Below are 12998 nucleotides of genomic sequence, written 5' to 3' on the forward strand. Positions count from 1 at the left end.
AAAAAAAGGAAAGCGTCCGGAAATCTGGTGGGCTTTTTTCCCTTCTGTCTCTTAGTCCTATTCATCTTACTCTGTCTTTCCTCCTACATAAGAACAGCAACTCTGGCTATTCAGGTCTTGCCCTGAGTCCCAAGTATTACCCTGTTTTATCCGGATCTGGACCCTTAGTCAGACTCTATAAATAGCTGTGATCTGTGCTCTTTGGAGCACAACCTCGCTCTTTTGTTATGAAGCTGCTGCAGCTGCAGGAAGAATTTATTTTAGTTGGTTTTTGATGTGTGTGTGTGTGTGTGTGTGTGTGTGTATTTGTGTCTGTATAGAACTGGGAGCGCTGTGAGAAGGGCATCGATGCCTCACTGGAGAAGCTTAGGGCCTTCAAAAAGAAACTGACAGTGCAGCTGCCTGAAAACCATGAGGAGCTGCACTCAGAGCAAATGAGATGCAAGGTGAGAACACACACACACACACACACACACACACACACACACACACACACACACACATATATCACCCTGCCTCTAAGACCTTATTATGGTTTCTGGAGCAAACAGATAAACAGACTTACCCTTTTATATTTTTCGGTTTTAAACAATTTATTTTTCTACTGAGATTGTAAAAGCCCTGGCCAAGGCAGGCAGCAGCACAAACTACGAAGTAAATGTAGCTATAAGGCAAACAGACAGTGGCTAGAATGAGCAAATACTGATGCTCACGTTATCTGTTTCATTCTGCGGTGTTCATCTTCTTCTTGCGCATTGTGATCATTTGCTTTTCATGATGACCGCTGGACATTATTTGCTCACACTCATGTTTCATGCATGACGCGTCCCCCGTCCCTGGGGGGAGCAGCGTGAGCTGTTAGCATAGCTGCTGCAGAGTTAGCATCAGCTGAGTACAGAGAGAGGAGGGGCTGGGTTGTGAAAGAGAGGGGGTTTTGCGCATGAGTGTGAGGAACAGGATAGAGTGAGCCGGTCAACGGTGGGGGTGTATGGTGGTGAGAGCGTGTGTGTGCTCCTTTTTATGTGTGATGGAGACATTCCCTTGGTGCACAAATGATTACGCTTTAGCACAGTGACGGAGGAGATGCAAGGTTAGACATTTAGACGTTTATTTTTCTCTTATCTTAATGTCATTTGTCCAAAAACAAGTGTAGCCTGCCTTGCATTCGCACATTTCCAATACATTTTGTATTTTTTTGGTCTAATTTGCGATATTATTCATTGCCAGGCAGCTATTTTCTTCAAGTGAGGAAGCTGCAGTTGATCCTCAGCATTAGAATCTAAGGCTCTGTCTCACCTCTGTGCATTTTTTTCTCGTCGTGTCATGTACATGCAGGAGTTGGAGAGCAGTGTGGAGTGTTGGACCGATGACCTCTCTCCCTTATACCAGCTGAGGGACTCCTTGGAGGGTGTGGTTGGTTCAGAGGACATCACTGTCCTTCAGGAACGCCTCCAGCTTCTTCAGTGCCAGTGGGAAGAGGTCTGCCACCAGGTACATATACAATCACTCCTCACGTGCCACACGACCACAGAATTAGACTTTCGAGTGTATGATATACATTTATATATTTATTTATTTATTCTTTGACAACTTTTCCTACACAGTGTTTATCTTCTTCACACCGTGTCCCCCTCTGTGTCCTTTGCAGCTTTCCTTACGCAGGCAGCAGGTGAGCGAGAAGTTGAACGAATGGGTGGTGTTCAATGAGAAGAACAAGGAGCTATGTGAGTGGCTCACCCAGATGGAGAGCAAGGTGTCTCAAAATGGTGACATCAGCATCGAGGACATGATCGAAAAACTGCGAAAGGTAATATCAACACACCCCTGAAATATTCCCGAAATACACACGTGTAGAAAGTATAACAGCCCATATACACATGCTGTTTTTATTGTGGGGATGACAGTTTCTCTTTCTTTACGAACTAATTCAGCCTGAACTGTGTTAACCTGCACGTTGTCTCTCTACCAGGACTACCAGGAGGAGATAAGTGTAGCGATGGAGAACAAACAACAATTGCAGGCTGTTGGCGAGCGTCTAGCTGCAGCTAGCCAAGACAGCAAAGCAACGGAGATACAAAATAAACTCAGCAAAGTGAACGAGCGCTGGCAGCACCTGCTGGATCTCATCGCTGCTCGGTGAGTGTGAATGAATCTCTAGACCTTGGAAAGCGCTTGTGCGAGGAAGACAAGAAGTCATCATGACTCCTCCTGCTGGACAGAGGTTTTCATTACCAAAATCTTGTCTTGGCATTTGTGTGGCATCTGTCTTGACACTCCAACACATGCAACTGGGGATTTATTTTCCTACAGTGCTGCTGAGGTATTTCCTGAGTTTTTTTATGGGTGTCAGTGGAGCTTCTACATTCCTGATCACTCCTTGTCTCTCCTCCACTTTTTGTGTCTTCCTGCTTTCTGTGCTCTCCTAGAGCTAAACACGGTTTACTGTTCGAATTTAAAGCGATCGGACCAATACTTGGCATCTACTGTTCAAACTTTCCTGTCCCACCCCTCCCCCTCTCAGTTATCTTCGGCTGTTGTCCTCTGGGGCTGCACTGGAGGAGGGAACAAGGGGAGGACAGAGTTTGACCTCATACTGACAGCTGCATTCTCTTTGTCTCTTATATCCAGCCGTAACTAAAATAACAACAGGATAGCAGGGCTGTAGCTGAAAGAACGGGCAGAAAAACTCACCTTTCTTAGGTTTGCGCGTATCCTGCAGTCTTTGCTTGTGTTTACACTCCCTCTGCGTGTTTGTCGTGTGATACCCGGGCCTGCTCTGCACCACATGCCTCTGACTGTAAGTCTCATTTTAGAAATAGCAACACTTGTCACTCACACACACGCGCGTGCGCGCGCACACACACACACACACACACACTTGTCTGTTCGGGGGTTCTCTTTTTTTAACCTTGGAGAGCAACAGTTGATAAGGCACAGCTGCGCCAACCCTTTTCTACCTGCCGGTCCTCCTCCCCTCACACACAGAGACACACACACACACAGACAGTGCAGAGAAAGTCCCATGTGCAGACGAAGGAGACGACTGTTTAGATCTAGCTTCCTGACGTTAACATTGTCTTTGGGAATCCCGTACCCCCATGGTTTTGGATTCAGGGATGGATAACATGGCAGACAGCGAGGATCTGCCAGAGTGCGACTGCGATGTCAACAGGCAGGAACGATCTTGACTTTTGTTTGAGGTGTTCTTTGAGACAGAAGGATTTTAGAACAACTCAGCCTTGTGTACTTGACGCTTTATTGTTGGGATGCAGACGAACACAAAAGAAGAACTGCATGTTTGATGTTCTTGGTGCAAGTTTAAGAGCATTTAGAAGTTTGTTGAATGCAGATCTGGTCTATCTTGTAAGGGTTAACTATTTTTAAATCTTGTTTTTAGCTGTGTGTCTGGGTGGATGTTGTTGCTAAGAGTTCCAGACCGCTGAGAAAGTAGCAGGATTGTTTGTTGGTGTGCAGCATAATTGAACTAACCTGATGCAATGAAGTGTTGCAACAAAATGTTTTACTGCAAACATTTATGAATATGAATAATATCCAGGTTTTATTGGATAAGGAGCTGGTGTGTGCATTGGATTATGAGCGAATAACTTCATTATATTGCCTGATAGCGTGTGAACAGTCTGTTGCACCATTTGACACCTCCTTGATAAGCAAAGAGTACAACCATGTGATTGTGTTTCTCTGGCAGGTTAAAGAAGTTGAAGGAGACCCTAGTGGCTGTACAACAACTGGACAAAAACATGAGCAGCCTGCGTTCATGGCTGTCTCACATTGAGACTGAACTCTCCCGGCCCATCGTCTACGACACCTCTGACAATCAGGAGATCCAGAGGAAACTCAACCAGCAGCAGGCAAGACAAGAAAATTCTATTATTATTAATATTTTATGCACCCACAGTTTTGTAAAACACACACTTCTCTTGTTCGTACATAAATAGTTACAAACATAATACAATGTGCTGGAAAAGAAGTGACACTGAGGCACATGAGGAAATCACAGCATGACTCATACGTCTCTGGATTGTTGAAAGTTCACCTACATTCAGTCTCAGTATCAGTCCTGCTGCCAGAGTGCTGCTCTAAATCTGGTCTGGACCCACTGACCTGTTTTCTCACACAAGGCTGACTTCGCTCTTAACTGTACTGCGTCTTTCTGGAATGCATTAAAGCATATCGACTGTTTTAACACATGCGCTTAATACTGCACAAACTGCATTTTCAGGAGCTGCAGAGGGACATCGAGAAGCACAGCACGAGTGTAGCGTCTGTGTTAAACCTGTGTGAAGTTCTGCTTCACGATTGTGACGCCTGCTCCACTGAGGCTGAGTGTGACTCCATCCAGCAGGCCACCAGAGGGCTGGACAGGCGTTGGAGGAACATCTGCGCCATGTCTATGGAGAGGAGGCTCAAGTCAGTGCAACTCACACACACACACACACACACACACACACACACACACACACACACACACACACACACACATAATGATGGCCTGAGCTTTTGTATATTAGTAATACCACTGATGTTACTACTAAAAGACATGCATGCATTAATTTCTTAATATCCTGCTTTCTGCACAGGATTGAGGAGACTTGGAGGTTATGGCAGAAGTTTCTGGATGATTACTCCCGCTTTGAGGAGTGGCTGAAGACATCAGAGAGGACGGCAGCTCTGCCCAACTCTTCCGGAGTCCTCTACACAGTTGCAAAAGAGGAGCTGAAAAAATTTGAGGTGAGTTTGCTTCAAATGAATTACCAGACCTGTCAAGTTTGATTGGAATGTGCACACTCTGCCGTTCTTAAACGACATTTACTCAGTCGCTGAGGGCAGAGGAAAGGAAACAGAAGGATAGAGGAGTTTCATGTTTCTTCAACTCGTCTGCTGGTCTGATCAGCTGCTGCTGTCCATCACTGCTCACGTGCACATTCCTGCATGCTGTCTGGCCTTGGTCACTGCCACGTGACCTGCTTAGCCTGGCTGGAAAGTTCATTTAAGTTGAACATAAGATTTCAAAGCATATTTTACACCAGAACCCGTGAAAAATACTCGTCAGTGAGGGTGTATTTTGACTGAGGCCATCTGCTAGTCTTCATCAGGAGTTTTTGTTTGCTTCATGCACGCGTGGGGAAAAAAAAAGAAGCGTGTTGATGTCTCTGTATTTGTTTGTGTCACAGGCCTTCCAGCGTCAAGTACAAGAATTTTTGACCCAGCTGGAACTGATCAACAAGCAGTACCGGCGCCTGGCCCGTGAGAATCGCACTGACTCCTCCTGCCATCTCCGAGAAATGGTGCACAATGGGAACAAGAGATGGGATGACCTTCAGAAGAGGGTGGCCGCCATCCTACGCAGACTCAGGGTAATGTCACACGCCACTGGTTGTGCAGACAAAGTGTTGATATCCAATCACTTCCTGCTAATTTAAAAGACAAATATTTATCATCTTCCTGTCTTCATACAGCATTTCATCACCCAGCGAGAGGAGTTTGAGACGGCGCGAGACAGCATCCTGGTGTGGTTAACTGAAATGGACCTCCAGCTGACCAACATTGAACACTTCTCAGAGAGCCATGTACAGGCCAAGATAAAACAGCTCAGAGTAAGATACTGACCAGCAAAACATAACACAGGCAGTAAATTAGGACAAACCCTTTGCTGTCGTAGTAACGGGACTTCCCTGCAGTTTCTAAATAATGGAAATTATTTCTTTCCCTGCAGGCATTCCAGGAGGAGATTTACTTGAATATGGGGAAGATCGAGATGGTCTTCCGTCAGGGCGAAGCTCTGATTGAGAAGAGTGAACCCCTCGATGCAGCTGTTATCGAAGAAGAACTTGAGGAGCTCCAGCGATACTACCAGGAGGTCTTTGGACGAGTCGACAGATACTACAAGAAGCTCACACGTCTGCCTGTATGTAACCACACACTCACACACACACACACACACACACACACACACACACCTGCTAGCAGGCAGAAACACTTATTTATGGGATAATCACATCTAACACATGTCTCTTTATCTCCCAGCTGGCAGATGACGAGCTCGATGGTTCAGATAGAGAGCTGGACATGGAGGATGGCACCGATCAGACCGAGCTACAGTGGTGCGACTCAGCTCTGCCCCAGACCTCCAGCCGTCCAGCCTCAGGAGCCCCCGCTCTCAATCGGGCCGACCAGTCAGGCCGAGACACCCCTGCTAGTGTTGACTCCATCCCACTAGAGTGGGATCATGACTACGACCTGAGCAGAGGTCTTGAGAGCCCTGGAGGAGAGGACCACGGTGATAAAAGCTCAGAGAAGGAGGATGACGACGAGTATTTGAAGACGGCTGCAAAACTGCTGTCAGGTTGGTCCAGAAACATTCTTCCATTATGATTTGTTTGGCAACAACGGTAGAGATAATATTAGGGTGTGATACCGACTATCATGTGCCAGCATCCTGTAATTACCCTTCATGAAGGGGGGGCACTATTGCCTCTTCAAAAGCAAAACACATATTTTGTTGCTTTAACAGGAAAAAAGAACACTTCTCTACATAAACCTTTATGGGAAACAGCAAACTATCAAGACCCAGATATTTAGGATGATAGCGTCATAAATAGCCTGTGTTGTACATTTCTCTTCCCAGATGTAGAAATCCCAGAGAGCAAGGAGGCCTATATAAAACTGACTGAGAAAACACTGAAATCCTCCTCTGGTAGGAATGATTCAGGAACCTCTGAGCATGAGTTCAGAACGCATGTCAGAACTAAAAGAGTAACCCAAAAGCAGGCGTCATTGCATGTCTGTAATCGCATGCTAAAATAACTCCATTGCACGTTAAGGTCCATGCGCATGTTAAGTGTCATTCAATCAGAACTAATATCCCACTACTTCATCATTACCTTGCATGTTAGACTGAAGCCTGTGTGGAAAGCGGAAATGTGTTAACCTTTTGATCATCCGTGCAGGTGAACCCAACCAGATGGAGCCCAGCCCTCCACAGCTGGACGAGGTTCTGGATGCAGACTCTGGGAACCATTCCAGCCCTGACGTTGACTCCTCATACATGGGCTACGTGAGTGCATTCATTTTTACATCACTTCTTGATAAGAGTGTCATATGATACATATATTTTGGCTCTCATTCAAAATGTTTGGGATAAATGTGTTAAAACTTGGATTATTGTCCCTCAGATGCGTCTGATGGGAGAATGTCGAGAGAGTATCGACGCTGTGAGGAGAGTGGAGGAAGAACTTGTTGAAGATGGGGCTGAAATGCCGGGACTCACCAATCCCACCAGTTCAGACACTCAGAGTGCCGGTCAGTGTCTCTCTCTCTCTCACACTCTCTCACTCACACACACACACACACACACGGATTCTGTTCTCAGCTGTGTTAAATCGATCATTCTGTTTCCCCCCAGGCGTGATCAAGCGCTGGGAGCTGATCCAAGCTCAGTCTTTGAGTGACAAACACAACCAGAAGAAGAACCTCCAACAGTGGCAGCAGCTGATATCAGATCTCCAGACAATGAGGGCGTGGCTTTGCCATTCCAAGGCAGAACTCGATCAGCTGCGAGGCCTGGACCTCAGCACGGATATAAACACCATCCAGCAGAGAATCAAGAAGCTCAGGGTTTGTCTGATACTTGCTTGTGTGTGTGTCGGCTCCTCTTCATGTGTAGATGGTCCCCTGGAAGCTTTTTTCTTTATTTCCTGTTCTCAGGAGCTTCAAAGGGGGATGGACGCCCAAAAGTCCCAAGTGCTGTCCATCAACCTGAGCAGTGCTGATTTCCTGCAGTCGCATCCTGACTCAGAGGAGGCCTGGCAGCTGAGGGACGGCCTAAAGGAGATGAACACTTGCTGGGACCAGCTTGGTGTCTCACTGGAGGAGTGGAGGGAGGAGCTGCAGCTAGCTCTGATGCAGTGTCAGGTCAGAAATAACGCACGCAAAAACCTCCAGAACAAATTTGCATGCAGCTAAAAATGCTATAACAAATACAATCAATCCTCTCAGGAGTTCCATGAGCTGAGCCACGGTCTGCTGCTGTGGCTGGAGAACATCGACCGTAGGAGGAACGAGGTGGTGCCCATCCCTCCAAACCTGGATCGTGAAACATTAAACGCTCATCACACCACACTTATGGTACGTCTCGACACACAAACCCGGTAGATCGTAGACGACTCATCCCTGTGGGTTGATCTCTCCATAACATTTCCTTTAATCGTCCCGCAGCAAATCAAGCAGGAGCTGCTGGATTCGGAGCAGCGAGTGTCATCCCTCCAGGAGCTGTCGGCCCAGCTGCTGGTCGTCACTAAGCCTCAGACCTCAGAGCAGCAGAACCAGCAGCAGGGAAGCGAGTGTCTGGAGGCGCAGGAGAAGGTGCATGTCATCTGGAACCGTCAAAAGCTGCTCCTGAGGGAGATCAGCTCTGACCTGGAGAGCCTGGAGCAGAGACTGCAGGCCATGGAAGCACAGCAGGTTAGATGGTGTGAAGGGTTTGTATTTTATTGAGATGTCAAGATCACAGCGGCTTTAATCCTCTAAACTTTTATTTTTTCAGGAAATTACGCCTTTGCCCAACGTCTGTGAACCGGCTCCTCCTGCCTCACATGCGCCAGTGGTAATGTTTCCCTCACATTTCTCCTTTCTTTTCCCCAAATACACACCTCACTGATTAATTTTATTGTTAATGCAAATATTTCTCCCTGTTAGCCCCGTCCCTTGCATTTTTTTTAAATGTTTTTGCTTCACACAATGTTGATCAGTCAAAAATGTACAAGAAAACCTGGCTTTTCCTTTAACTAAGTTTTTTAAAAAAAAGAAGAAGAAGCTTAATCGCTTTATTTTGCAATATAGGGCATAAATGCAATATGCTGAATGTTTCAAAAGCTTCTTTGGATTTTCGGCTGTTAGTTTTGAGAAGCCAGATTTCTTGACTCTGAATGTCGATCAGCGTCATTAATTATGTTGCTGCTTCATGATGATTCCTCTTCTTAAGCGATGTTATGGCTCTTTTTTATGTTCTCATCTGAAGCTTGGTCTTGATTTGCCTTGACTGAAACATTCTTTTCTTTCTTTTACCCCTCCCTGCTTATTACCCGGTTCAGCTCCGAAGCAAAAGTAGTCAGGCCCACCCTGGAACCCATGAGAGAGACCAGCCCGACAGGTACCTTTCCCCCTCAAACCCTAGAAAGACGGGAGAATGATGGAACCCATGCTTGAACTTGATTTTTATTCCCACGGCCAATAAGATGATCATGTTTTTTTTGGATGATTAGATGTAATATTGTCAATTTGTAGCATCTTTAATCGCTTGATTGTGAAACTTTAACCCTGCGTTCCATCATCCTCCCTCTTTCTAGCGGCCATGTTAAGCAGGGAATCGCCTCACATCAGGCTCTTCCCTTTCACCTTTAAATGTTTTATTTGACCTCTTCACTTTGCTCTGTCGCTGCTGCTGCTGCTGCTGCTCGTTTTTTGAACGAAATCACCAAATGTTGCCTTTCCTCTCTTGTAGTAATGTCCTCGCCCACTAGATGGCATTATGTGATTTGTCCTCCAACTGTGTTTTTTTTTTCCTTTCACACGTTTCCTTCCTGTTTCATTCTCTTCATAGAGCAGGATATGATGCATTTCTTCTTCTCCTTTAACTCCCACTTTCTTTCCTGTTTCCTCTTCAGAACTTTTTTCTTAACGTCGCCCGCCACCCCTCTTCTGTCATTTCTGATTCTATGATTTGAATCCCACAATGACACAAGGCAGCCATGAGTGTAACAGGAATAATATGTTTGCTTCCGAAGAATGGGGAGTTGCCACATGTATAAACGCTCGTGTGAGGCCAAACATACATGTCGAAGGAATTGAAATTGTGATTTTCTGTAATTTGAGTAGCGGTATGAGTGTCAGGGTGTCTGACCCTCCGTCAGCCTCACTGATGATGAGCCGTGGTGGGAACACGCTGTTCCTCGCCTCCAGTTTTGGCTCTTAAGAGTGGAAATCTCCAGAGAGGCATTTGGCATTTCTCCTGCTTCTGTTTGGAATGAGACGTGGCATTGAACTCTCACACACTCTGAGTGGTCCCCCCCCCCCCCCCCACTGCCCACCCCCACCCCCACCCCCACCCAGGCGAGACCGAATCTGTGACGCTGGTTTTTAAAATCTGTGCGTATGCATGTGAGTTTGTGCGTCTCTGGAGGTCTGCTCTATGTGTGTGTGTGTGTGTGTGTGTGTGTGTATCTCTTCTGTGTTTTAGGATCTTGGTCTTTTTTATTTTGGCTTTGGTTCCTCTGGACTAGCATTTGCTAACAGCATGTTTGTTATTTCAAACATTCAGACACTGCTTAAAGAGAACAAATACTTACCAAGTGGCTTCAAAGTTAGCAAAGTTGTATGCTGACTTTTCACAGTCAGTGGGATTTTTGAATCACTTTTCAGTTAAATCCCTGAAATAAGCTCTGTGGTTAACATCAACTTAAGGTATTTTAAAATTCTGTTCTGTTGGATAAAAGAAAAGATAAATTTTATTAGTTAACGTATCTTTAAATCGCTGATTGCTAACAAGTAGCTACCGGAAGCGGTAAGCTTGCTAGCATAGCGTAACATTAGCTTTCTATTTCCAATACTTGAATTTACGCTTAGGGAGTGCAAATAATGATGCTCATTTGTGAATGCGTTCTTACTGAACAAAATGTGAAAGTCTTTTGTTAGCCACAGTGCTTATTTTCTACAATCCACACTCAGCTACTAATTCCGCCAATTTTAGCCAAACACGACATGACTCAAACAGGTTTTCACAACATGTCTGCAAATTCTAGTCACCCCAAGTCACCCCTCCTCTGCATGTAATTAATCTGTGTGTGTGTGTGTGTGTCCTCCCCGCCGGAACAGATCACCAGGCGCCGCTGGCTGCGTTTCCTCCCCTTCTGACCTTCCAGATGGCGTGACCTCATCGACACCCCCCACCAAAAAGCAGTCCTTCCTGTGGCGGGTCCTCAGGGCTGCATTCCCCATCTATCTGCTCCTCCTGCTCGTCTTTGCCCTGGCCTGCCTGGTGGTGCCCATGACTGAGCAGGACTACAGCTGCCACTACGCCAACAACTTTGCCCGCTCCTTCCACCCCATGCTGCGCTACACCAATGGACCTCCACCTATATGAGGATAAGCGGACCTACCTGCTCCTTTGCCAAGGACTCCACTGACTCCTGTGAATGTTTCCTCCTCCACCTTGTGTCCTAAAGCAACAAAACTCCCTCCTGGAAACTCCTGCTGTCCTCAACCCTTTAAAATTCCAAGTCTTCAGGACAAATGGACCTTCATCTGGAGACGCCCCCCGCCTCCCCCAGTCCAAATACTTCACCTTGTATTTAATGTTTTTAATTTAAAGTTGTATTTATGTAATTTTTTTGTGGCCCTTAAGTGCTGTGTGGAACTCCACTTGGCCGTTACTGTTTGCTTTTGTAAGTTTCGCCCTTCATTTGAAAGGCTTCTTCAGTGCTAAGTCACTGATGGGGAGTTGCAGGACTTCAAACCTCTGCGTGGGTCACGGAAGGTCATTGACCCTGCCAGTGTCCATGTGGCTCGTGGGTGGAAAGTGGAGTGAGACCAGCATTCAGTGTGTTGAAGGCGACTGCTCTGTTTCAGTTCGCTTGGAGATGTTTTGTCTCTCATCAGAAAACTGTCATCAATTCTAGATGAGGGGAGGGGGGGGGACTTACAGGCATCAAACTCTGGGGGGTGAAACACTCGGCCGGCTTACACACATTCACACATTCACACATTCTGTGTGTTAGTGTGTGTATGTGAGTGTGTGTGTGTGTGTGTATGCACGTACACACTCACATGCACACTCACTCACACACGTGTGCACGCACACATATCACATGCACACTCACTCACTGACAAGCACACTTGCGCGCATATGTGTGAGTGTGTATTTGTGTATTTGCGTGCATGCACACACTGTGTGTATGCATGCACAGACACATGCACACTCACTCACACACGCGTACACAAACACACTCACTCACCTACGCATACACAAACACACTCACATGCACACTCACTCACTGACACGCACACTTGCGCGCACACTCACATATACGTAGGTGAGTGAGTGTGCATGTGAGTGTGTTTGTGTACGCGTAGGTGAGTGAGTGTGTATTTGTGTATATGCATGCATACACAATGTGTGTATGCATGCACACACACTCATGCACACTCACTCACACACGCGTACTCAAACACACTCACATGCACACTCACTCACACGTGTGCACGCACGCATATCACATGCACACTCACTCACACACGTGCACGCACACATCACATGCACACTCACTCACTGACACACACACTTGCACGCATATGTGTGAGTGTGTATTTGTGTATATGCATGCAAGTCTAAATTCTTGCTTGTGTTGTACGTCGCTTTTGACAAAAGCGTCTGCTAAATGAAATTGTAGAATTGTAGCACGCACACACATCACATGCACACTCACTCACTGACACACACACTTGCACGCATATGTGTGAGTGTGTATTTGTGTATATGCGTGCATGCACACACTGTGTGTGCATGCATAGACACTCACATGCACACTCACTCACACACGCGTACACAAACACACTCACTCACTGACAAGCACACTTGCGCGCACACTCACATATACATAGGTGAGTGAGTGTGCATGTGAGTGTGTTTTTGTACATGTGTGTGAGTGAGTGTGTATTTGTGTATATGCGTGCATACACACAATGTGTGTATGCATGCACACACTCATGCACACTCACTCACCTACGCGTACACAAACACACTCACATGCACACTCACTCACTGACACGCACACTTGCGCGCACACTCACATATACGTATATGAGTGAGTGTGTATTTGTGTATATGCGTGCATACACAATGTGTGTATGCATGCGCACACTCACATGCACACTCACTCACACACGCGTACACAAACACACACTCACATGCACACTCACACACG

At 46.3% G+C, this 12998-nt stretch overlaps 1 protein-coding gene across 7 annotated transcripts in view; it reads left to right on the forward strand.

Moving 5' to 3' along the window:
- The window catches only part of syne1a (spectrin repeat containing, nuclear envelope 1a), a 125356-nt gene extending 113840 nt beyond the window's left edge, over positions 1–11516 (forward strand). For 5 of the 7 annotated variants that reach the window (XM_086189443.1, XM_086189439.1, XM_086189440.1 and 2 more), the window contains 21 exons: positions 321–446; positions 1336–1491; positions 1649–1807; positions 1970–2136; positions 3707–3869; positions 4241–4428; positions 4599–4749; positions 5193–5375; positions 5478–5615; positions 5735–5926; positions 6046–6364; positions 6647–6715; positions 6969–7075; positions 7194–7320; positions 7424–7635; positions 7726–7932; positions 8017–8145; positions 8236–8481; positions 8564–8623; positions 9111–9169; positions 10891–11516. In XM_086189443.1, the coding sequence (XP_086045569.1) occupies positions 321–446; positions 1336–1491; positions 1649–1807; positions 1970–2136; positions 3707–3869; positions 4241–4428; positions 4599–4749; positions 5193–5375; positions 5478–5615; positions 5735–5926; positions 6046–6364; positions 6647–6715; positions 6969–7075; positions 7194–7320; positions 7424–7635; positions 7726–7932; positions 8017–8145; positions 8236–8481; positions 8564–8623; positions 9111–9169; positions 10891–11158 (3426 nt within the window). In that variant the 3' untranslated portion in view covers positions 11159–11516. The remainder of the gene's footprint in view (positions 1–320; positions 447–1335; positions 1492–1648; positions 1808–1969; positions 2137–3706; positions 3870–4240; positions 4429–4598; positions 4750–5192; positions 5376–5477; positions 5616–5734; positions 5927–6045; positions 6365–6646; positions 6716–6968; positions 7076–7193; positions 7321–7423; positions 7636–7725; positions 7933–8016; positions 8146–8235; positions 8482–8563; positions 8624–9110; positions 9170–10890) is intronic. The other 2 variants (XM_086189445.1, XM_086189442.1) reach the window with 2 other exon arrangements.
- The last annotated feature ends 1482 nt before the right edge of the window (positions 11517–12998 follow it).

The sequence above is a fragment of the Aulostomus chinensis genome, chromosome 20, assembly GCF_037954235.1.
Source record: "Aulostomus chinensis isolate RoL2024-O1b breed Wild chromosome 20, RoL_Achi_v1.0, whole genome shotgun sequence".
NCBI classification, from domain to species: Eukaryota; Metazoa; Chordata; class Actinopteri; order Syngnathiformes; family Aulostomidae; genus Aulostomus; species Aulostomus chinensis.